Source organism: Gopherus evgoodei, chromosome 11, assembly GCF_007399415.2.
Source record: "Gopherus evgoodei ecotype Sinaloan lineage chromosome 11, rGopEvg1_v1.p, whole genome shotgun sequence".
Taxonomy (NCBI): Eukaryota; Metazoa; Chordata; order Testudines; family Testudinidae; genus Gopherus; species Gopherus evgoodei.
Window position 1 is genome coordinate 43,269,676 of NC_044332.1, and position 24,446 is coordinate 43,294,121.

The 24,446-nt window shown below is 43.9% G+C and overlaps 1 protein-coding gene across 2 annotated transcripts in view; it reads left to right on the forward strand.

The window, feature by feature from the left end:
- Window positions 1-24,446, forward strand: part of STK39 (serine/threonine kinase 39) — a 185,665-nt gene that overhangs the window by 69,218 nt on the left and 92,001 nt on the right. For both annotated transcript variants that reach the window (XM_030580834.1, XM_030580836.1), the window contains exons 9-10: window positions 265-313; window positions 418-483. In XM_030580834.1, coding sequence (XP_030436694.1) covers window positions 265-313; window positions 418-483 — 115 coding nt within the window. The remainder of the gene's footprint in view (window positions 1-264; window positions 314-417; window positions 484-24,446) is intronic.

The window sequence follows — 24,446 nt, forward strand, 5'->3', positions numbered from 1 at the left end:
CCATTTTTTTTCCCTTTAAAATGAATTTAATCAAGGACAGGATGTTGATTATATCCAGTGCCTTCACCATCTAGGAACCTCATCTCACAATGTGTATAGTGAATGAATATGTATATCATTATGGATTTTAAAATTAATTTTGCAGGTAACCTTGCTGTTCGTTCAGCAGTAATTCAAAAGTGTCGTGTCATTTCATGAATGTCCTGTACAGTATTCATTAGGGGGGATCTTTGTTTCTGCTCTCATTTATTATTGATCTTTCAGGCCCACAGCAGCGGAACTTTTAAAATGCAAATTCTTCCAGAAAGCCAAGGTAAAATATTTAACCTTACATGTAAATCTGCTCTGTCTTGCAATCTCTGTGAATCTCCTGTTTTTCTTATATTGAGTTTAACTGTCTAAATGTTGGTTTTTCAGAATAGAGAATACCTGATAGAAAAGCTTCTGACTAGAACACCTGATATAGCACAAAGAGCAAAAAAGGTAAGGTTCTTCACACTTTTTTCTCTAGCCAATAGGATATTGCCCAGAGACCAGTATGGGGTCGGGGAGAGATTCAGTATGTTGTTTTTTTAATTGTCAGAATGTAGCAATTCTCTTGCTAACCCCCTTGCAGATGGTGACTGTTTAAAATGACTGGCTTCTGAGGTTGAGCTTTCTCCAAAAAGTCTTAGGTCATTTTGACTTCCTTCGTTATTGTGCCTTGCCAAGATGGTGAGAGAGAGAGAGTGTTGTTATTTACATTTTTAGTTACAAAGCTATAAAAGCTGGAAAATTCTTAGTTGTTATTAGGAGGTACAGAAAATGGTGAGCATATAGAGCCACAGACAGAGGAAATGAAGTAATAAATTCAGGACATAAAATACAATGTTAAGAGCTCAACGAACAATATTTACAAAGGATTAACTGGTTAGTATGCATTTCCATATAATTATTATAAGTCACAAAGACTTCACTAAAAGTTGTTCGGTTAGGAAGAAGCCGGCAGCAGGGCACTTCCAGAGAGGAATACATGTTCTCTTCTCCAGCCCAACAGACTGAGCCCTTGTTGAGCCATGTGCTGCAAGGCTTTGCTCTTCTCTTGGGCTTTCTGAGAGGTTGGCTTGACTGAAATTTCAAAGGGCTAAGGTGGGAACTTTCTTCAGGAGTCTTGTGGCTATTGACTCAATGTAATTGTGCAAGAACGAGGTGTTTTTTTTTAATATAACTATTGTAGAAGCCTCTAGAGTTCAGAGAAGACATTTTTCAATGAACTCAAAAATATATACTTGCTCTTGAATTTTTTGTTCCCCAATAAATAAAGGGCAGTGCTGGGACATAGGGGTTTTCTGAGGTCTAACTTTTTTAAAGCCAGACCCAAACCTGACTACACTGCAGTCATTCCTGAGCCTGAGAGCATAGAATTGTTTCCAGACCTGACCCAACTCTGACAATTGTAGGGTATTAATTGTGCTCAGGGAGCTATGGGCACAGCATGGGGGTTACTGCCTGCAGGCTCAGGTGAGGTATTCATGCTCAGAAGATCAGGGGGATTTTTGCCCCCATGGAAGTTGGGGCCTGCAGGAAGTCGTGATGAGTTCAGCCCTGCTTACTGGAAAAGCTGCCTTGTCTGCAGGAACCAGCAGGCTAGCCGTGGTTTGCTCAGACACCCCATCTCCACGATCTGGCCAAGCAACTGGAGCATCTGCTACCTAGCAGTGCAGACTGAGGACTCGGACTGCTGTGTGCAGGCCCAGGTGGGGAGAGGGGCACCCGCCCCTGAGCAGGCTCAACCTGCCAGAAGCACTGTGATGCTTCCACCCACCTGGGCAACAGCAGCACCACTACAGCCACCACTCTCCTTAGAATCCATCCTTGTCCTGCTTCTGGGAGTTTGAATCCTGTGGCTCCATCAAAGTCATTCCTGCTTGGGGTATGGTACTATCAGAGGGGGGACAATAGGGTCCTGATCAGATGGGCTGGGGAGCGAAGGGGATGTTGAGGAGAGGGGGAAGGTATAGGAGAAGAGGGGAGGAGAACAGAGGATCATGGGACTGGGGGAATTGTGGCGAGAGTAGGCCTGGGGAGAGCAGTGTAGGGCCTGGGGAAAGAGGTGGGAGTGGGGAGGAGAAGGCAGGATGAAGGGCTGGAAGGAGGCACAGGGGAGAGTAATAACTAATATAGGCTAAAAAGGAAACCTGATGAGGGCTTTAGGAAGTTTGAACCGTGTGTGTGTATACACAAAAAAAATGACCTGACCCAAGCCTGAGAGTGTCGGATAGTTTTCATACCTGACCCAACACATATAGTCAGTTCCCATTGGGTTACAGGACTCTACTGGAAATCAGTGACAGGCAATAGGGATCTGTGGCACGGTGGGTGGTGGTAGGGACTCCTTTATTACAGTACTTGTTCCCCTCGACCCAATTGTCGAGTAAACCGTGAGTTAACCACATCACACTCTTTGATCTAAGTTAATATGTAAATACCTACATTTACTACAACACCCCCAAAACCTTTATTTGATTAAATGAATGCCCGTATAATGAATATTAATAACTATATACTGAATGTAATTATACCTGGCACTGTTTACTGTTTACTGCATTAAGCCTATTATACAGACTTTTTTACCTTGAAGATACATTTCTTTGCAGTAATTGTAGCCACAAGTTCCCTTAATCAGCAATTCACAGGAGAGGGAGAAAAGGGACCATGACCCCAAGCTTGTTTATGTAGCTTGGAGAAGAAGTGAGGAGGAAATAACACTTATTCACACAAAGGGTATCCTTCAAACAACCATATTCCTCATTCAGCTGCAATGCTTATCTATCCTTAACAAGCAGAAGGGAAAGGAAAAGGATGGCAACTTTATCTATCAAGCGAAGAAATAGTGCTGCCTGTGCCTCACTCTCTATTACCATGATAGCGGTTACCCCGGTCGTTACTTAACCCTTACATATCCCAGCAGGCAGGAGGAATGGAAGACTTGGAGGGGGCACAGTGAGCACCACATCTCTTTGCCCATGTGGTGACAGCAATATGTATTGGAAGGAGTTTGTGTAATTTGACTTTAAAAGGGAAAAAATAGGATTTTTCACTTTTATACCACAATGGGAATCACCATAATCTTCTATCTTCGAAGACCAGTTTCTAAGCCTTTTATAGCATGGACCACATTTGAAATAGTTTTTCTCCTCACCATGCAGACCAGCCTCCCTTCTCATTCATAATCCCATAATATCTGAGTCAGCTGCAGCAAATTCTCATTGAGATAAAGTTACATTCAATACTTTCCTAAAGTAACTGTTCATTTGGAAATGAGAAGCCAGCACAATACTATCTTTCCGTGGACCACCATCAAGTACTCCTGAGACCACAATTTGGGCACCTCTGCTCTCAGATTCAGGATAAACCCCAGCACTTCTCCCACCCCCTGAGGATTGCTAAGAAAAAGAACAGTCTTGAGAGAGCTGTAAATGCCATTGTGTACTAAAAATGCCAATAGAGTCAACATCTGCCAACTGCAGTATAAACTGAAAACTGTTAAGTTTTCAGCTAGTGAAGACATTTAAATGATTTAAGTTTTTAAAAGCCTCAATAATTAATATTCATTGGAAATTTAAGCTTTAATTCACTTACAGTTTTCAGTTGGCTGCTATTTTAAAGTGCTATAAAATATAAATCTATTTCAATATTGAATTGATAAAATATTTTATAAATAGAACTTGAGCAACTAAACTTATGCAACATGTGAAATGTGAGTCAGAAATCACTTTTCAAAGAACCCATTTGTTGGGAAGGTGGGGAAGGCAATTGAGGTCATCAGTACTTTTAAAATATATTTTAATATGGTATTTGGCATGAATAGCCTGTAATTGACATCCATGCCAATCCTGCTAGTACAGGTATAGTAATGTCACTTCTGTTGCATCTATGGGTGTATCTACACTACAGGATTACTCTAGTTTTACAGAATTTGATTTTTGGCAACAGATTATATAAAGTAGAGTGCATGTGGCCACACTAAGCATGTTAATTCGGTGGTGTGCATCCACAGTACCAAGGCTAGCGTTGACTTGAGTGTTGCACTGTGGGTAGCTATCCCATAGTTCCCACAGTCTCTGCTGCCCATTGGAATTCTGGGTTGAAATCTCAATTCATGATGGGGCAAAAAACATTGTCATGGGTGGTTCTGGGTACATGTTGTCAGGCCCCCCTCTCCCTTCCTCTGTGAAAGCAACGACAGACAACCATTTTGCGCCTTTTTTCCTGGGTTACCTGTGCAGATGCCATACCACGGCAAGCATGGAGCCCGCACAGCTGACCGTCACCATAATTCTCCTGAGTGCTGGGAGACGTGGACTGCATTGCCACACAGCAGCAGCTCATTGCCTTTTTTCAGCAGATGGTGCATTAGGACTGAAAGCCATCATTGTCATATAGAGATGGGAGTGACTCAGCCAGGTCACTTCCCATTTTCTGCCGAGCGCCCAGGAGATGTTGAGGGCTAGCAGCCATAATGCAGCATCTTCTGGCGAGTAGCCAGGAGATGATGCTGGCTTGCAGTCTTAATGCAGCATCTTCTGCTAAGCGCCCCGGAGATGATGATGGCTAGCAGTCATACTGCACCATCCGCTGCCAGCCCAAGATGTAAAGATAGATGGAATGGATCAAAACAAGAAATAGACCGGATTTGTGTTGTATTCATTTTCTCTCCCCTCCCTCTGTGCAATCAACAGCTTGCTAAACCCAGGCTTTTGAGTTCAGTCCTTGAGGGGGCCATTCTGTGTGACAGTTGTTTGTGCTTCTCCTTGATGCAAAGCTACTGCCTTGGTGGAATTTAATTTCCTGTAAGCCATGTCGTCAGTCACCCCTCTCTCCATCAGAGCAATGACAGACAATCATTTCGCGCCTTTTTTCAGTGCAGACGCCATACCACAGCAAGCATGGAGCTTGCTCAGCTCAACACAGCAGTCAAGAACATTTTAAACACCTTGCACATTATCGTGCAGTTTTTGCTGAACCAGAACCTGTAAAACCAGGCGAGGAGGAGGCGACGGCAGCACGGCGACGAGGGTGATGAGGATGTGGACACAGAATTCTCTCAAACCGCAGGCCCCGGTGCTTTGGCGATCATGGTGTTAATGGGGCAGGTTCATGCCGCGAAACGCTGACTCTGGGCCTGGAAAGCAAGCAAACTGGTGGGACCGCGTAGTTTTGCAGGTGTGGAACAATTCCCAATGGCTGCGAAACTTTTGCATGCATAAGGGCACTTTCATGGAATTTTGTGACTTGCTTTCCCCTGCCCTGAAGTGCAAGAATACCAAGATGAGAGCAGCCCTCACAGTTGAGAAGCGAGTGGCAATAGCCCTGTAGAAGCTTGCAACGCCAGAGAGCCACCAGTCAGTCAGGAATCAGTTGGAGTGGGTAAATCTACTGTGGGGGCTGCTGTGATGCAAGTAGCCAAAGCAATCGCTGAGCTGCTGCTACCAAAGGTAGTGACTCTGGGAAATGTGCAGGTCATAGTGGTTGGCTTTGCTGCAATGAGATTCCCTAACTGTAGTGGGGCAATAGATTGAACCTTATCTTGGCACCGGAGCACCAGGGCAGCCAGTACATAAACCACAAGGGGTACTTTTCAGTGGTGCTGCAAGCACTGGTGGATCACAAGGAACGTTTCACCAACATCAATGTGGTATGGCCAGGAAGGGTTCATGACGCTCGCATCTTCAGGAACACTAGTCTGTTTAAATGGCTGCAGAAAGGGATTTACTTCCCAGACCAGAAAATAACTGTTGGGGATGTTGACATGCCTATAGTTATCCTTGGGGACCCAGCCTACCCCTTAATGCCATACACAGGCAGCCTGGACAGTAGTAAGGAGCTGTTCAACTATAGGCTGAGCAAGTGCAGAATGGTGGTAAAATGTGCATTTGGATGTTTAAAGGGTCACTGGCACAGTTCATTGACTCACTCAGACCTCAGCCAAACCAATATTCCCATTGTTAGCGCTGCTTGCTGTGTGCTCCACAATCTCTGTGAGAGTAAGGGGGAGATGTTTATGGCAGGGTGGGAGGTTGAGGCAAATCACATGGCCGCTAATTATGCGCAGCCAGACAGCAGTGCAATTAGAAGAGCACAGCAGGGTGTTTTGCACATCAGAGAAGCTTTGAAAACTAGTTTCATGACTGGCCAGGCTACGGTGTCACAGTTCTGTTTGTTTCTCCTTGATGAAAACCCACCCTCTTGATTGACTTATTCTCTGTAAGCCACGCACCCTCCCCCACTTCAATCACAGCTTGCTTTCAAAGGAAGTAAAGTTACTATTGTATAAAAGCCACATATTCTTTATTAATTGATTGTAAAAATAGGGAGAACTGACAAGGTAGCCCGGGTGCAGTGTGGGAGGAGGGAGGGAAAAGGCCACTTCAAAACTTGTTGAATGACAGCCTTCTGTTGCTTGGGCTGTCCACTAGGGTGGAGTGGCAGGGTGCACGGAGCCTTTCCCCCTCCCCCCACCCCACGCGTTCTTGGGCATCAGGGTGAGGAGGCTATGGAACTTGGGGAGGGGGAAGGGCAGTTAAACAGGGGCTGCAGTGGCACTCTGTGATCGTGCTGCCATTCCTGAAGCTCCACCAGACGCCGGAGGATGTCCATTTGATCCTGCAGTAGCCCCAGCATTGTATCCTGCCTCCTCTAATCTTCCTGCTGTCGCCTCTCATCTCAAGTGTTCCATCCTGTCCTCATGTTCGTCCCTCCTGTCTTCATGTTCATTGGCCGCTTTCCTGTACTGTGATACTGTATCCTTCCACTCATTCAGATGAGCTCTTTCATTGCGGGTCGACTGCATGATCTCGGGGAACATTTCATCTCATGGTGCGTGTTCTGTTTTTTTCTCCGCCTTATCTGAGATCGCCTTCGGGACAGAGGAGGGAGGCTTGAAAAATTTGCAGCTGCGGGAGAGAAAAAAGGGAGAGAAGTATTTTAAAAGATACGTTTTATAGAACAATGAGTATATTCTTTCACGGTGAACAACACTATTCACATTACTTAGCACATGTGATTTCGGTACAAGGTCGCATTTTGCATTTTAATATTGAGTGCCTGCGGCTTTGGTGTTAGAGATCACAGACACAGGGCCGGGCAACAGAATTCGGCTTGCATGCAGCCATGGTAAGCCACTGTCTTTTGGCATCTGCAACCTTCATAAAAGCAGCACCCTCCTTTCCCATACCAAGTAAAGCCCATTGAGTACTGTGGTTTTCGTGCTAACATGCAGCAGCAGAAACCAAACTAACCCCTGCCCCATCCAGTTCTCTGGGATGATCGCTTTACCCCTCCCCCCACTGCATGGCTGGTATCAGGGAAGATCTGTGCTAGCCAAATGCAAACAGCTCAGCGCCAATGCGCCCTCCCCCCACCCCACCACTTGGCTAACTGCAGGGAGGATTTCTTTTCAGCCACAGGCAAACAGCCCAGTAGGAACAGCCACCTCTGAATGTCCCCTTAATTAGATTCCTGTATTTCAACCAGGTTACCATGAAAGATTTTGCTCTCCTGAGGATAACACAGCGAGATAAAGAATGGATGTTGCTTGAATGCCAGCATACACCGGGACCATGCGCTGCCAGGCTTTGTCATGCAATGATATCAGATTACTTGCTACTAACATGGTGTGGTAAAGTGTCCTACCATAGAGGACGGAATAAGGCTGCCCTGCCCAGAAACCTCCTGCAAAGGCTTTTGGAGTACCTCCAGGATAGCTTCATGGAGATGTCCCTGGAGGATTTCTGCTCCATCTCCAGACATGTTAACAGACTTTTCCAGTAGCTCTACTGGCCACAAATGCATCCCAAGTCCTCAGGGCAAATTAATCCATTAAAAAATGGTTGCTTTTAAACCATGTTTTATATTTACAAAGGTACACTCACCAGAGGTCCCTTCTCTGGCTTCATGGATACTGCCTTGGGAAAGTTGCGAGGCTATTTCAGTTAGGCTGAGGAAAAGATCCTGGCTGTTGGGGAGAACGATGTGCTGTGTGCTCTCCACAAGCTCGTCCTCCTCCTCATCTTCCCCGTCCGCAAAATTCTCAGGCATGGCTGAGTACCCACTCCTCGGAATCCATGGTCAGGGGTGAGGTAGTGGGGGCAGCCCCCCTACACCGCTAGAATTGCCTTCAGCTCAGCATAAAAGTGGCATGTCTGTGGCTCTGCCCCGGAGCGTCCGTTTGCTTCTTTGGTTTTCTGGTAGGCTTGTCTGAGCTCCTTAACTTTCACGCAGCACTGTAGTGAGTCCCTATTGTGGCCTCTCTCCATCATGCCTTTTGAGATTTTTTTTTCCCAAATATTTTGGCATTTTGTCTTTTGGAATGTAGTTCTGTTAGCACGGAATCATCTCCCCATCCAGCAATCAGATCCAGTACCTCCCGTACGGTCCATGCTGGAGCTCTTTTTCAGTTCTCGGACTGCATGGTTACCTGCGCTGATCAGCTGTCCATGCTGGGCAAACAAGAAATGAAATTCAAAAATTCGCGAGGCTTTTCCTATCTACCTGGTCAGTAGTTCAGATTGCTGTGCCTAGTAATCACAATGGTGCACTGTGGGATAGCTCCTGGAGGCCAATACCATTGAATTGCGTTCACACTAACCCTAAGTCAAATGGACAATGTCAATTTCAGCGCTACTCCCCTCATTGGGGAGGAGTACAGAAATCAATTTTAAGAGTCCTTTATATCGAAGTAAATGGCTTCATTGTGTGGATGGATGCAGGCCTAATTCGATTTAATGCTGGTAAATTTGACCTAAACTCGTAGTGTAGACCAGGCCTAAGATATGTGTGATTAGTTTTCCTCGCTGCCCAAAAGTTCAGCCTTATTCCACTTAACCTTTTTTTCTCTTTACCTAATGTCCTCTTTTTTTATTGCGCTGCTGCTGTACTGCATCAGCACTATTGATGCCTATTCCTTTATTTTAAACCTGATTCACATCAGTTTGGTATAGTCCTAAAGATACCATATTTAAACAGCAGCTTAAATGATTGGGGAAAATGTGTGAGGCTGTAACAAGTGTAACCTTACAAAATTGGGATTTACAATAGATATCTACTCCCCAATCATATGCCTCCTTTTTTTTGTTAATTTACTAATTCTAGATTTTGTGTTTTTTTTCTACAGAGTTAACTTTGCATTTTGATATCATCTCTTCCCTCCTGGGACTTTCAGCCATAGTAATGGTAGCCAGACACTTTTTTTTTTTTTTTTTTTTCCTGCATTTGATCATGTGAGAGGAGTGTGACTATCTTCCACCCGCCCAACCCCCCCCCCCAACTTAGTTTAGTATATATTAGTACTGATTTTCTTGGCAGTAGCATAATACTAGGAAACTTATTGGCATTCCTACTCAATATAAATACATTTATAACAATACTGTGTATCTTGAAGTCCTGTTGCATTTTGTAATGTAGAACACAAATGTATTGTTAGAGGTCACAGTGGAAAATAAAGCGGCATCTTAAGAGCCAGGGATTGGTGAACACAGGAATCTTTAGGCATTGGCCCTCTTCCTGAGGGTAGGAAACATTTTCAAATAGTAACGGGAGGAAGGGTGAACGCTAAGGTCAGATTTTGGATGGTCATTTATTCCACCCACACCAGCCATCTCCCTTTCTCCACGGGCCCCAGGAGTTTATCTTTTCAGATTTTACAGTGGTGAAGAAGTCAGTAGGATAGGGAGTTGATCAGCCTTGCCCTGTTCGGAGCAGGCCTTCCCAAGTGCTCAGAGAAACAAGATGGAGAGTGGAACCATCCATTCTGAAACATAAGAGCTGAGTAGGGGGTTGGATGAGGCTGGAGCTACCAGACTACTTTTTCCTTTTTTAAAATCCTGGGGACTGCTGCGTCAGGAGGCTTGAGGGCTGGGGAAGACTGTTTAAATGGAGAAATAGGCACAATAAAGAAATTCTTGTCTTAAGCAAGAATGTGGTTTCTCTTATGACTTTAGTTAAAGATAATTTGTTCTAATTTTTTTCAGTCCTTTCCATGGGTTATTATTTTAAGATAGGTTCCACCTTATTTTTTTTATCAGGCTTATTAGTATTGTACTTGAAACTTGCATTTCCCATATATATAACTGCATCCAGTTTATGAGCAGAAGTACGCTGTAGAACTTGGGGCCTCATCCTGATCACACTGAAGTGAAGTCAATATCAGTACTTCAGTGAGGGTAAGATTTTATCCTCAGTTTAAATAAAATAGAACTCCAAGGAAAGAGTCTTGATTCTTCTTCGAGTGGTTGTTCATGTCCATTCCAAGCAGGTGTGCGTGCGCTGTGTGCATGCCAGCCAGAAGATTTTCCCCTAGCAGCGTCTGTAGGGTCGGCCCTGGCGCCCCCTGTAGTGGCGCCACTACAGCGCCCTATAAAGGGACCCGCCGACCCTCCACCCCGTCAGTTCCTTCTTACCTCCGATGACGGTTAGCTGGAACTTCTCTTGCGCATAGCAAGTTAGCAGTGTCCTGTCCTCGTGTATAGTCTGTGTATATAGTTAGTTTACTTATGTCATTTGTATATAGTTCTTGGTAGTTGGGGGGGGTTCCCCTCCCCACATTTCGTCGCTCGTTGGGGCATGCCCGGGTCGCCTGGGTTTAAACTCTGCAAGGACTGCAGGAAATTCATGCCTAAGAGTGACCCGCACTCTGCTTGTTTGAGGTGCCTTGGAGAGAGCCACCAAAAGGACTGGTGCTCTATCTGCAGGAGCTTCCGCCCAAGAACTCTCAAAGACTTAAAGTCCTCCTGATGGAGGCTGCCCTGTGGCCACCCTCGGACCCGGAACCGGCCGAGGCAGTGCCCATCACGTCTTCCTTGGTGCGGAGGGCACTGGCACTGGCATCAGAACTTAGGGCCCAGCCCAAGTCTTCCAAAACCCAGCACCATTTTCCCCCCTTGGTGCTGAGTTCGCTATGGTGGTGGCTCGACCCGCAGAAAGTGTGCATGGGCGTCCCCTTCGCCGCCCCTCAACCCTCCCTCTCTCTGGTAACGGATGCCTCGGATCGGGGTTGGGGAGCGCACCTGGGAAATCTCAGGACACAGGGCTTGTGGTCACTGGAGGACCTTGAGTTGCATATCAATATCAGGGAGCTGAGAGCGATCCGCCTGGCTTGCTTGACTTTCCGGTTCCACCTAGCCGGCAGATGTGTTTCAGTCCTCTCGGACAACACATCCGTAGTCTTTTATATCAACAAATGGGGGTGCACGCTCCTCTCCCCTGTGCAGGGAAGTTCTCGCGTTGTGGGATTTCTGCATCCACAATGCTACTCACCTGACAGCGTTCTACCTTCTGGGGGAGCAAAACGGCCTGGTGGACACCCTCAGTGGCTCGTTCCGGGGTCATGAGTGGTCCCTTCGACGGGACGTAGTACACTCAATCTTCCAGCTCTGGGGCTTTCCCCAGTTATACCTGTTCGCCTCAAGGGAAAACAGGAAGTGCCGACGCTTCTGCTCCCTCCTGGGCCGCAGTCCAGGGTCTCTGTCGGACACCTTCCTCCAGTCTTGGAGGGGTCGGTCTGCTCTACATCTTTCCCCCAATCCCTCTGATACACAGGGTGATTTTGAAGATCTGCAGGGACCACGCATGAGTAATTCTGATAGCTCTGGTGTGGCCGCGCCAACATTGGTACTTGTCACTCCTGCACATGTCCGTTCAGGTGCCCCTGACACTGCTCCTGCTTCCGGACCTGATCATGCAGGACCGGGGCTCCCTCCGCCACCCGAACCTGGAATCTCTCCACCTCATAGCCTGGATGCTCCGTGGCTGAACCCGATGGAGATGCAGTGCTCCCGGCAGGTCAGTCAAGTGCTGCATGGTAGCAGGAAACCATCAACCAGGGCCACCTAGCTGGCCAAATGGGAGTGCTTCTCTATATGGTCGGGTCAGCGAAGTCACAGTCCTCTGGGGGTCCCAATCCCTATTATCCTAGACTATTTGCTCCACCTCAGACAACTGAGCCGCTCCCTCTCCTCAATTCGCGTTCACTTGGTGGCCATCTTGGCTTTCTATCCAGGAGAGCGGGGTACCTTGGTGTTTGCGAGCCCGCTGATGGGGCGTTTCCTCAAGGGTATGGACAAGCTATTTCCACATGTTCGTCAGCCAGCTCCTGCCTGGGACTTGAATTTGGTCCTCTCCGCCCTCTCGAGACCTCCCTTTGAGCCCCTGGCTACGTGCTCCCTGTTGTACTTGTCATATAAGACCGCCTTCCTGGTGGCCATCACCTCGGCCAGGAGGATGTCGGAGCTCAGGGCGTTAACATCCGAGCCCCTGTATGCTGTCTTTTTATAAGGACAAGGTCCAACTTAGACCTCACCCAGCCTTCTTCCCCAAGGTCGTCTCACAGTTCCACATGGGACAAGATATCTTTCGCCTGGTGTTTTATCCAAAACCACACTCTTCCAGTGAGGAGCGGAGGTTACATTCCCTGGATGTCCACAGGGCCTTAGCCTTTTACATCGAGCGTACTAAACCTTTCAGACGCTTGACACAGCTCTTCATCGCGGTGGCGGATAGGATGAAAGGGCTCCTGGTCTCCTCTCAGTGAATCTCTTCATGGATCGCGACCTGCATCCAGGAATGCTACCGCATAGCTAAGACCCCTGTCCCTCCGGTCACGGCCCACTCCACTAGGGCGCAGGCTTCCTCTGCGGCATTCCTGGCTCAGATCCCGACTCAGGAGATTTGTAGGCCGACCACGTGGTCCTCCATCCACACGTTCACGTTGCGCTATGCCATCATGCACCAGGCTAGGGAGGATGCAGCCTTTGGCCGTGCAGTACTCCATTCAGTAGTGAACTCCGACCCCACCACCTAGGTTCAGGCTTGTGAGTCACCTGCTTGGAATGGACACGAACAACCACTCGAAGAAGAAAAAACGGTTACCCACCTTTTAGTAACTGTTGTTCTTCAAGATGTGTTGTTCATGTCCATTCCAATACCCACCCTCCTGCGCCTCTGTCGGAGTGCTGACAAGAAGGAACTGAGGGGGTGGAGGGTCGGCGGGCCCCTTTATAGGGCGCCATAGTGGCGCCACTCCAGGGGGTGCCAGGATTGACCCTGCGGACGCTGCTAAGGGAAAATCTGGCTGGCATGCACGCGGCGTGCACACACTTGCTTGGAATGGACATGAACAACACATCTCGAAGAACAACAGTTACTAAAAGATGGGTAACCGTTTTTTCCTTTGTGGCTAGACTGACTGTATTATGCTAAAAGGGAAAAAATACATTATAAGGTGCTATCAAACGTAATACTGAAAGCAAACATTATTACTAAACAAATTCTTTTAAAAGAAAAAAAAAAACGCGCAACCAGAATATTAACTTCTGGTTGTGTCTGAATTAACAAGTGGATGGAATGAATGAGATCACTGCAACACAAGCTCAAAGTTGATAAACTTTGTCCTGACCCGGCAATTTTAGGAAGACGATTGCTGTGAGCCATGCTGACCCTGGGACATGTATGAAATAAACTCCTGTCATAAGATATGTGGAAACCAAAACAGTGAGGTTTTTTTTTCCAATGTGGCACTTGCACTGTCAGTGGGAGCCTTGGAACACTTGTGGGCGTTGAGCCTGAGTCCTCTCCAATCCTGAACTTGTAGAATCAAACCAATCTCATAAACAAACTCTAGAATTTTGAAACTACCCACCACCAATGTTGGTGCCGGAGATGGTCCATATTTCACTGCACCTTAAAGTTTAAGTGACTTTATATCCTACAGCAATTAAGTGGCAGCCACTGTATACTGTTCATCAAGATTTAAAAGCACCTACGTGTTTATCTTTGTCATAAGAACCTACAGGTGATGTTTTTCAAACTTAACTTCAGTGAAACAGTGAGTGTCTCTTGAGTGCCAGCGTTGAGCTGATGGCTTTGTTTAGATGTTTCTAGCAGTAGCTCTGACTCCAGGGTTATTTGAGTTTCTCTCTGATTGAAACAAAGAACTATGTCAGTTTACATGCCCATCAAACATGTACTTTTAATCCTTAACTATTGCTGTTTTTGATTTTTTTCTTCAATTTTAACACGAATCTTATGGTAGTTAGAGACTTCTTTTACAACCCCAGTTCCTGAAATTAAACAGCTGCTGGAGAATAAGTGTGGGTGTGGTGTGGTGTGTTTTTTTTGTTTTGTTTTTTGTTTTTAAGTTTCTAGCCCGTGTAGTTGCAGAGAAGGCCATAATCCTAAACTATGTGCACTCTAAAGGCTCAAGCCTGACAAGGCAAATAAGACCCCACTTATTTTTAAATCTTGCATTATTTTTAAATATGCAACCATTGGGCCTGACTCATGACTTTAGAATGCTTAGCATTGGCTGTATTTTGGGTTAATCTGTGAAAATCATGACAATGAACATGTGTTCTAATATCAGAAATGCATTGTGTAGTCTGATGGCACAAAGTGTTAAATTAATTTTGTGGTGCTGGAAAAGTTCTGGAATGAGAATTGTTGAAACAAGCCTTTTCTTTTCAGAAGGAGTTGATTCTAGGCAGTGGTAGTGCAAGCTTCTTGTTACCTGTCTTAGTTCTGAGAGGGCTCCTGGCCTAAGGGGAGAGCTAATTTTCCATGACTATTCAGTCCCTGGCCTCCTGCCTGTGAAAGGTGGCAGTTGTGGTGGGGTTTTAGATGTGGATACTTTCCTGCTAAAGAACTGAATTGAAACCACCAACTCCTCTTGTGTAGGCCACCAAACACCAGTGTGAGGTGTTGACTGTCACTAGCTGCGCTGGATTTGAGCCCATTACTCCTTTCTGGAGTCATATATCCCTCAATCCCTTCGATCTAGAAGAGGCCAAACTGAACAGACATTGCTCAGAATGCACATACACAGTTGACATGGAGGGTTATCTCAAACTTTGTAAGTTGTCTCCAACTATTTTCCTAATATGCTGTGAAACATGGTGGAGGAGTAGGTCTTTGTGCCTGCTTAACTTGGTCTGGGGACAGTCAAAGAACCCCCATTCATTCCAAAAAGTAATCGGTGTGAACATTTGGAAATGAAGAGGTTGGGAAGCATGAGAAGTGATTGATCTGTGTGGTGTTTTTTTTTGTTTGTTAAACTGGCAAGAGACTCGGGCAATGTAGATTAGCTCCAGAAGGTATTGGAGTTGAATTTGCAGGATGAATCAGAAGCAGTGTTGCCTGCACTTGCTATTTTATTGCAAGTCTCAGAGCATATGTATGTATATAATATTTGAAAGCTCCAGCTTCTGGAGTTAAGTAATAATGAGAGCAGAGATTTTTACATAAAAACAAATGAAATGGGTAACCTTTCCAAGCTTCTCTACAACTGTGAGCATTAGAAACCTAAGTACACCTTAAAGGCTCAGAAACCAAAAGAAGACAAAAAAACCCATTTTTATTTAAAAACAAACAAAACTTGACTTCTTGAGACTGACTGGTGCAGCTGGAGGTGCTGTAGGAACTACTGGGGACGCTAAGGAAGTGGAACTGGAACTGGACATTATGGGAATGAAATAGCCAGAGGTAGAATTCATGGGAGACTGGATATAAATGAAAAATATTCCTGGCTCAAGAACTGAAAAACCTAGTATGGGGCTAAACATTTGGGGGTTGATGGGAACAAGCCCTTAAAACAGATGTATCTAGAAGAGCAGAAGATGAATAGTGGGAATAGTGGGTATGTAAATATTGGGTGAAAGCTCTGTTTAAGGCTTGGGAAGAAAACAGTTGCTGGGCTGGGTGTATTCAAAATGTACATGCACAGATGCATATAGAATATGAAGTCCAATCAATGAAGCAAATAAACAGCTCTGAGGTTTAAAAGGTTTGGATTTCTAACCATATAGTTTAGTAATCACATGTCCAGCAGAGGGCAGCAGTGTATTTGTAGCACATTGATTTAAGTGCAAAGAAAGAATGAAATGTATTCTGCCTTCTATATTGACATGGCAATAATTATAGTTACATAAAGTATTAAGTTAGAAAAAGCTTTGGTTCTGGGTTGTTAACACTATTGCACTCATCAGAATATAGGCTTTTTATTTTTTTGATAGTTAATTCAAACACATTCAATATGCAAACTGTTTGGGTCTCCATGTTTATTCTCAGGTACTACGAAAGTGTCAGATTTCAGCATCCAAAATTGTACTAGAGCTTTCATTTGAATAGGCTTATAAAAATAAAAAAAACTCTTGTCATGTATGCGAGAAGGAGTAGAGACCTTTTCATTTTGCTATTTTAATAGCAAACGGAAGAATTCAAGTGTGACCCCTAACGCAGCATTCTCTAACCTTTTGAACTTTAGTGTAACTTTTAATGTTAATGGAAGTTATAGTTAAGATTGCATTCAACTATCATCCTAGCCCTTATTTTTCAGAGCCTGATCCTAAGTAACACGTGACTGGGCGTAGTGCTTGTGGTCAGTTGTAGTACTTACTGTAGTAAGCACTTTATTTTGTAGGGCCCTGTTGAAGTCAGTGGGGTTCTATCATTAACTTGGTGCCAGGATTATACTTGTATTCTGCTAGGATCAGGGCCTTAGAAACCAATTTCTGCAGAAGTGGAAAGCATTCAACTTCCATCATTATATATTTTCTGAGAAAGTGGTTGGTTGGTCACTTAGGCATACTCTGAAGGGTAACACATGGTTAGGGGTTTGTTATAGAAGTGGATGGGTAGGGTTCTGTGGCCTGCTTTGTGCAGGGGGTCGGACTAGATGATCACATTGGTCCCTTCTGACCCTTGAATCTATGAAGAGAATCCACAAAATTTTAACATAAATTTCCAATTACTTCTCAAATAAAAATCTTTGATAGTGATTCACCTTCACTCTGATTATCCATATGAGTGGCTAGGAAATGGATCTCTAAAGCTACTACGTCTAGGTCTGTACATCTTCGGCTGAAGTATCTGTTTCAGCAATTAGTTACCCCTTTAATTTGGTTTCTTTCCACTCCTGCCTTTAACTGCTGGGCTGTAGTACTTTACTTTGAACTGCAGAAAAACAAATGAATGGCTCTGGTCTCATGTCTGAATTAGCCATTAGAGGGTGCCATATGAATAGCTAGTTTGGGATTCCTGTGTTCAAGCTGTGTCTTTTTTTTTTTTTTTTTTTTTTTTTTTTTTTTTTTTTTTTTTCCTTTTTCCCAGAGAAGCATTGAATCTCCACTACCCTAAGGACTTAAAACTTCCAATTCCTCTTCTATACAGCTGCACATTTGTGCCTAAAAGATGAAATATTTCAGTGAAACAACATGAATTGGAGGGATATGGATGACTTACTGTTTTTAAAAATCACAATAACAGAATTTTATGTAGTGGAACTAACAATTGGAGAAATATTATTTGAAAAAGTAAAATCAGTACTGAATTACTATTTGTGCACACTTCAAATAACATGACAGTAACAGAAAACAAGATCAGATTTTTGGATCCCTAAGCTTGTTTAGGTTGAGTATAAACACATCTGGCTTAATTCTGCTTTCCAAAACAAAGCATGCATTACAAATATTGTGGGAAACATTTCATTCTTGTTGCATGCAAGCTATGCAGGGTGGCGTAACATGGAACCTCAAGTCTGAACTTGGATTGCTCAAAGAAGCATTATTTTTGTGAGAAGAGGAGTTGGGGACAGAGTAAGAGGGTGGATTGGGGAAAGACCTTAGAAAGGAACAGGCGGGAAAGCTGGACAGCCATTTGTAGAGAAATTAAAGGGGACCAAGGGCAATCTCTTGTCAGTACTAATATTGCCTAGAAAGGTTCCTTAGTCTTACCATTAATATCATGATTCAACATTTCCTTGTTTGTTAGGGGGAAATACAAACCTCTTCTGCTGTACTTCAGTGTTTGTAAAGCTATTGTCTGTGAAGTGCTTTGTTGTGGTGCAGATGAGCAGAAAGGCGCATGGTTGCAACAGGTATATTCTTCATTAGTAGTAATCTGGTCATCAGTACTTGTGCGAGTAGTGAAGCCAGCAATGCAAACTTTTTTTTAAAGTGTCCTTGCTGCACAGTAGATGTGAGTGCTTCGTTAGTGTTCACCCCAAAGGGGGACATTCTGGGCTGTCTACCTGTTGATAATGGGTGTCAGCAGACAGTGCCACTGACTATGACTCAGTGTTTTTGTTTCTGCTTGTAGCTAACTTTGCTTGACACCCAGGGGTGAAAGTAACTCTGAAGGCTTACTGATATAGGGACCGGGGCCGGCTCTGGCCCCCAGAAGGGGCGGGGCCTCAGGCAGAAGGGGTGGGGCTGGGGGTCAGCCTCCCTTAGCTAGTCCTTCCACACTGCCTGACCCATGCTGCCCAGGGCTCCGGTGGCGATTTAAAGGGCTCCAGCCGCTGCAGCTTTAACGTTGCTACCCCTTTTGCGCCCCCTCCTCCCCCCAGTCAGCAGTCCTGCTGGTAGGGTCCCTACTGGCAGGGCTGCCAATGGGAGTGCACAGCAATATTAAAGCACTGCTGCGGCATGGACCCTCCTTAAAGTGCTGCCATGGCAGCGCTTTAACTTCCTTGCTCCTTTTGCCTCCCTTGTTGGCGGCCCTGTTGGTAGGATCCATAGCGGCAGGGCCGTGGACAGGGAAGGGGCAGTGATGTTAAAATACTGCCGCGGATGGGTCGGTACCAGCTTCTTACCGGTATGCCATATCGGCCCGTACTGGCTCACTTTCACCCCTGTCAATGCCATTTCAGAATTCTCAGGCCTTCCCTGTTCAGTGAGGTTTACAGTACTAACTGTAAGTGCTCTGTAGCACAACACAGCAAGTAGTTAGAATTCTTAAATTTGAAGGTAGGGCGTAGGACATTAAACATTGGGTCACTTCAGTTACTTGTGAAAGCTCCCTCATTTGGAAAGCCTCCTCTACTATGAAAGTAGACGTAGGGATGTGTGAATCTCTTGGAAGCTTGAAGTCTTGCAAATCATTTATGGAGACTGATTAAAGAGGTTTGTTCATGAAGTTACAACCAGTTAAACTGGGGCGGAGGGGTTGTTTTCCATGGGCAACAGTGATTTTTTTTTTTTTTAAAGATCTCTGTTCCTCCTAATGTAAAGACCTGCCCTCCTCCCCCAATATGTTCATCTTTGCCAGTCTGTCATATGTCTGTCTTCAGAAAAATAAAAACCTAACTACCCCCACAAGTCCTGTTCTTAGGGCAGGTCTACACTACAAAACAACGCCCATGGGTGTGAAAAATCCACACATTTGAGCAACATAGTTATACTCACGTGCATTTTAAATGTAGACCTGCCCTTATTCTCTTTGATTTAGTTCTAGTTTTCATGGGTATTTTTTCTCCCCTTACAGACCCTACCTACACTCTTGCTCCACTTTGTTATTACAGTGTCCCCCCTGTGGAGTATGAAAATGATAATGTCCATGTTTGAGTTGCTGCTAAAGATCTTCCACCTTCAATCATTTTATTTAAATATAAATGCTGTCTTGCGTTGCTCCTGCTGCAAGAGTCATGATCCTTCTCACTCTCACATTGCTGCCACCCTTTGTTATGGTGCTAAGTGTTCCGTCTTTCCTGGGGAATGCATGTGAAATGTTTTTGCTTAGCAGAATAGTATATTGCCATATTGACCTACTCCTGTGACCACTGGAAACTGAACTGGGAGCAGGGTGAAAAAGAGAGAGCTGTTGAGGGTAAAATATGCTGTCTGTTAAGGAGCAAAGGAAGTGAGAAGATTGGAGATGTGAACACGCTGCAGAGCCGGAAAGAGGAGCAAGTAGATTGTTGTAAAGGTCAGAGTCAGTATGAAAAATTAGAGATACCTGTTTACCTCCTCTTTCTATTTATTTTTTTGGGGTCCCTTTCTCTCCTGGTTCCAGCCTGTCCATGTCTTCCCTTGTTCCTGCCAGTCCATTCACCCACCATCTTACAGTGCAAGAACTCAGAAATACAACTTCTTAGGCAAGTGTACACCCTCAGTAGCCCTTTAAATTCTAGTTTTTCTCCTAATTCCCTTAATTAAATCCAGAGTAATATAAATATTTTATAAACATCTTTGTGGCTATTAGCTTTTAAATTAAGATTTAACAACGAATATTTGATTTGAGAGGTGGTGTAATCAGGAGCATACATTTTAATCCCCAAACAGGTGTTAGTAGCTTAAATTACTAATATTGTAGGACCAGAAACAAAGGTGGTGGTGGCTTTTGTAATTTTTTTTTAAATAATTTGTAAGCACTTCTGAGTAAAAGGAAATATCTCCAACTATCCTTTTTAAAAATTAAGTTCAGAATAAAAAGAATGAAAGCCTCTCCTAACATTGTCCTATGTTACAGTGCCATTGGTAGTTACCGTGATAAAAGATGTGATCTTTCAGTATGGGTGCACATATCTGACATCTAACTGTATTCTCAGGCACTCTCTGACTTAGAACAGGATAGGCATTGACTCAGTCCATGGGAGATACAGCTTTCTCATCAGCTTACCTGCTCATCTGAAACTCTCTCCTAGAAGAAATTACGGTGATCATGCATCTCACTGCTTTCAGAGCAAACGCAGAGACTAGTTCTTTGATTTAGATTGTCCACAAAGGAAAATAACTCCACTACTAAACAAATTTAAGTCCCTCAATACTGGAGAATGAAAGGGATGTAATTTCACACATGCTCAATATTTTCCCTAGGCACACAGATCTTCATGGAGTAAGATATCTCCCCCCCCCACCACCACCCAAGTAAAGTACACATGGAGAACTTGTTCCCCAGGCATGTGAGCTGCACCCTGAGAGACCACAGAAAACTCTGAGGTCGCCCCTCTGGAACTTTCCTGTCTATTCTTCCCTCAAGAAAGACAGGGTTTGACAAGCAGGATGTGGCCGCCAACAACAGAGTCTTTGCCCCTAGAGTCTGATGTCAGACACTGGGGAGCCCCAAATAGGGTTCTGGAGCACTTAGGGAAAGATGAATAACTTTAATGCTGAGTGCGTGAGCATTAATTTATCAAATTCCTTAGGGTTGAGGATGTAGAGGGCTGCCTGTGTGGCCAGTCCTGCACAGTGCAGGATTTCCCCACAGAAAGTCTTCAATGATGGTGGGGTAAGGAGAGAGTGATACAGTAGAGGCAGCTCTCCACTGAATCACCATATCCCACGCTCACAGAAGAGGGTGATATATGGCCCCATGTGATGCTGGTTTATGCCATAAACTTCCTACCTCAAGATGAAAACCATACTTTGTGCTGTGTGCTGGGAGGTGCTTGGTTCTAATATAATATTTTTCATTTATGCTCAGAGGTAGTGCTTGCTTTTCATCTTAGTTCTGGTTTATTACTAATAAAGCACATGGACTTCTGTGCTCCCTGCTCCTGCCTGCACAGAAATGTGGAAGCGTTGGCTGGATCTCTGCTTTAAAAAATGGACAGAAGGGAGAGGACAAGCTATGAGGCATTAAAAGAAAAAGAGAAAGAGATGTTTTTCCATATGGCCATATTTGTGATTTGCAGCTAATCATCCTGAGCTATGCCACAGTGACCAAGGGAACTAATTTAGTACTCTAAGGGGGGGAGAAAATACCAAGTAATTTAAATACCCTAGCACAGGGGTCAGCAACCTTTCAGATGTAGTGTGCCAAGTCTTCATTTATTCACTCTTATTTAAGGTTTTGCGTGCCAGTAATGAATTTTCACGTTTTTATAAAGTCTCTTTCTATAAGTCTATAATATATAACTAAACTATTGTTGTATGTAAAGTAAATAAGCTTTTTAAAATGTTTAAGAAGCGTCATTCAAAATTAAATTTTAAATGAAGAGCCCCCCCAGACCAGTGGCCAGAATCCGGGCAGTGTGAGTGCCACTGAAAATTAGCTCACGTGCCGCAGGTTGCCTACCCCTGTCCTAGCATAATTCCTAGAAGATGGAAACTAAGATCTCCATCCCTCTTTCCTCCCTTTCCATTCCTTTTCTTTTTTGTTATCCTAGCACTATACTTTAGTCAGAGATGTGTATATGTGTTACTCCTAAAGGGCAAATGTGTGCCCCTTACTGATGGGAGTCCATGTATTTATGCCCTGATTGGTGGTGGTGGTATATATCATTAGCAATGGACTTACTCAAAAGACAAAACTTTTCCCTCAGAGCAGGTCTCCTATTAGCATCAGAGAGTGCTGTGTGAGGGCCTGGAGATTGTTTTAAGCAGTGGTTGACTTGAAATGGAATTGGACAATGATGGTGTTTGACTGATTCCAGTGAGAAGAACATAAACTTGTATTGGCAGGTATTAAAAACTTGCATGTCTTTATCTTTCCTGAATATCTTACTAAAATGCTCACATTTGTATAATAACCTTTTTTAAACTAGTGGCAAAGATCAAAAGTCATGGAACATACTGGGAGATGTGTATCTTTCTGTAAAATAGTTAACATAACATATATAATGGGTATATTATCACATCAGATTCCAATGATGAGCTCTTTCATGATTTTGGGTAAAGAGAAATCTCTCAGATTGACCAAATTGGTACAGAATTGATAATTTCTAAATGACTAAGACTCTGCAGTTCTTGGCCAGATTTATCACACATTCAAGCTGTCCTGACTATAATCAGCTATGTAAATTCCCACCTAAAATGTGTAGAGAACAGCTAGTCCCTAGGATTGTGTACCTTGCATATAAATATTTTAATGAAGAGAGGCAGAATAAAGACTATTTTACAATTAAACAGACAATGGAAAGCATTATTGCAGGAATGACCTTGGCAGAGTAGTCTCCTGATGGCCATTCTACAAAGTTCAAAAGTCATAAATATTGAAATATTCAAATTCCTTTTTGTGTCCCATTGGTCACCAACTAACTTCAGAAAATCAACTCACACAGGGTTTGGCCTATTGGCTGTCAATTACCATAGCATGCATTTTAAATCTTAATTAAATTTGCATAGTTGTATAATCTTTCTGAGAGCAGCTAGGATGTCTTCCACTTCCTGAATAAATTAGTGCATCAAAGAGCTGGTGGTCCCTTTTTATAATCCTAGGATTTATGTACACACCTCGTCAAGCCAGACTTACCTTTGAAATTTGGCATACGTGCACAAATATCATTCTGCCAAGACTCTTCATTGCTGTGCCAATTAGATGATACTACATCATGGGATCTGTTTGAACATGCCAGCAATGAGACAGTGAATGTGCCATTTACCTCGTGTCATTCACCCCTTTCTGAACTGCAAATTACCTTCAGTGAGCTACCAGCATTAATAGATCACAGGGATGCTACAAACACCCTGCCTTATGACAATGAACTGTACGCCAAATCTTCTATTAGATGTAGGCTTCTATTCTCAACTTAACGAAGGCCTCTGTTACATTGCTGGGGCTTTAGTGTAACTGAGATTGTGCCCACAATTGTCAAAGTGGAACTAGTTCCATAACAAAGTGAATACCCTCACATAGGAAGAGGAAGCATTCATTGGAGTGATGATGCTGTGGCAAGACCCTGATGCAAAAGCCATGAATACAAAAATTGAGTAGGTGAGGAATGCAATGATCTCTGTGCAACAGGCTCGTCAGAGATTAACTCCCAGGTGAGTACTTAATCATGAGTGATTTTTTTTTTTCCCTCTTTAATTTCTTGTCTGTCTTGCTGGGCAGCAGCACTTTCTTTTCAGTACTATTTATTGATGTATAATGTCTTTCCTAACACACTTTCTATAGATTCTAAATCAAAAGATTAGAGACATATTTATAGAAAATCTTCTCTTTCTAAAATGAATTGAGTAATGGTGGAGAATGCTTCACTGTCAAGCCTGCAAAGTGAAATTCACCACCACTGAAGAAGTGTGGGAGAGGTGGCTTTCAGCATAATTTATCCTTTGTAGTAACCATCCTTGAGCCATACTGTTCTGGAGAGATCGCTGTTGTGTCTGAGACACAGGATAGCCCAGATATAGTCATGGACCAAGGGCATGTTTTGAATGGACTTTTGAACAATGAGGGATGAAACAGGAGCATTTTATTACTTGGAGGTAGCTGTGGCCTAATTTCCTTCCACACTCTGCTTTCCTATGAGAATTGGTATGTTTCTTTTATAGGCCTCAGAGGTCATGAGGTATTGGACTTTTAAAACTGCAACATTATGGCTTAGTCTCATAGCTTTTGCTATAGTTTTTTAATCTTCTGCAAACTTAGTTTCTCTCTTTCCAAGACATCGACAGTGTAAATATTGTGGTAAAATAATATATTAAATATAGCACAAGGTGTAGAACAAGTAATGTGATGACCTTAAGAAAGGATAAATTTACAGCAAGATCTATACAAGCATGGAACAGTTTGTCAGAAAGATGGAAATTTTGTTGCTAGGGACTCTTAAAACTGGATGGGGCAAAACATTAGGAATTGTACTGTGCTATAAGGAATAGTCCTGCAAACTGGCAGCAGTTCTGTTTGTCAAACACATAGATGAACATCATTTGTTGGGGAAGAGTCAACATGGTTTTTGTAAAGGGAAATCATGC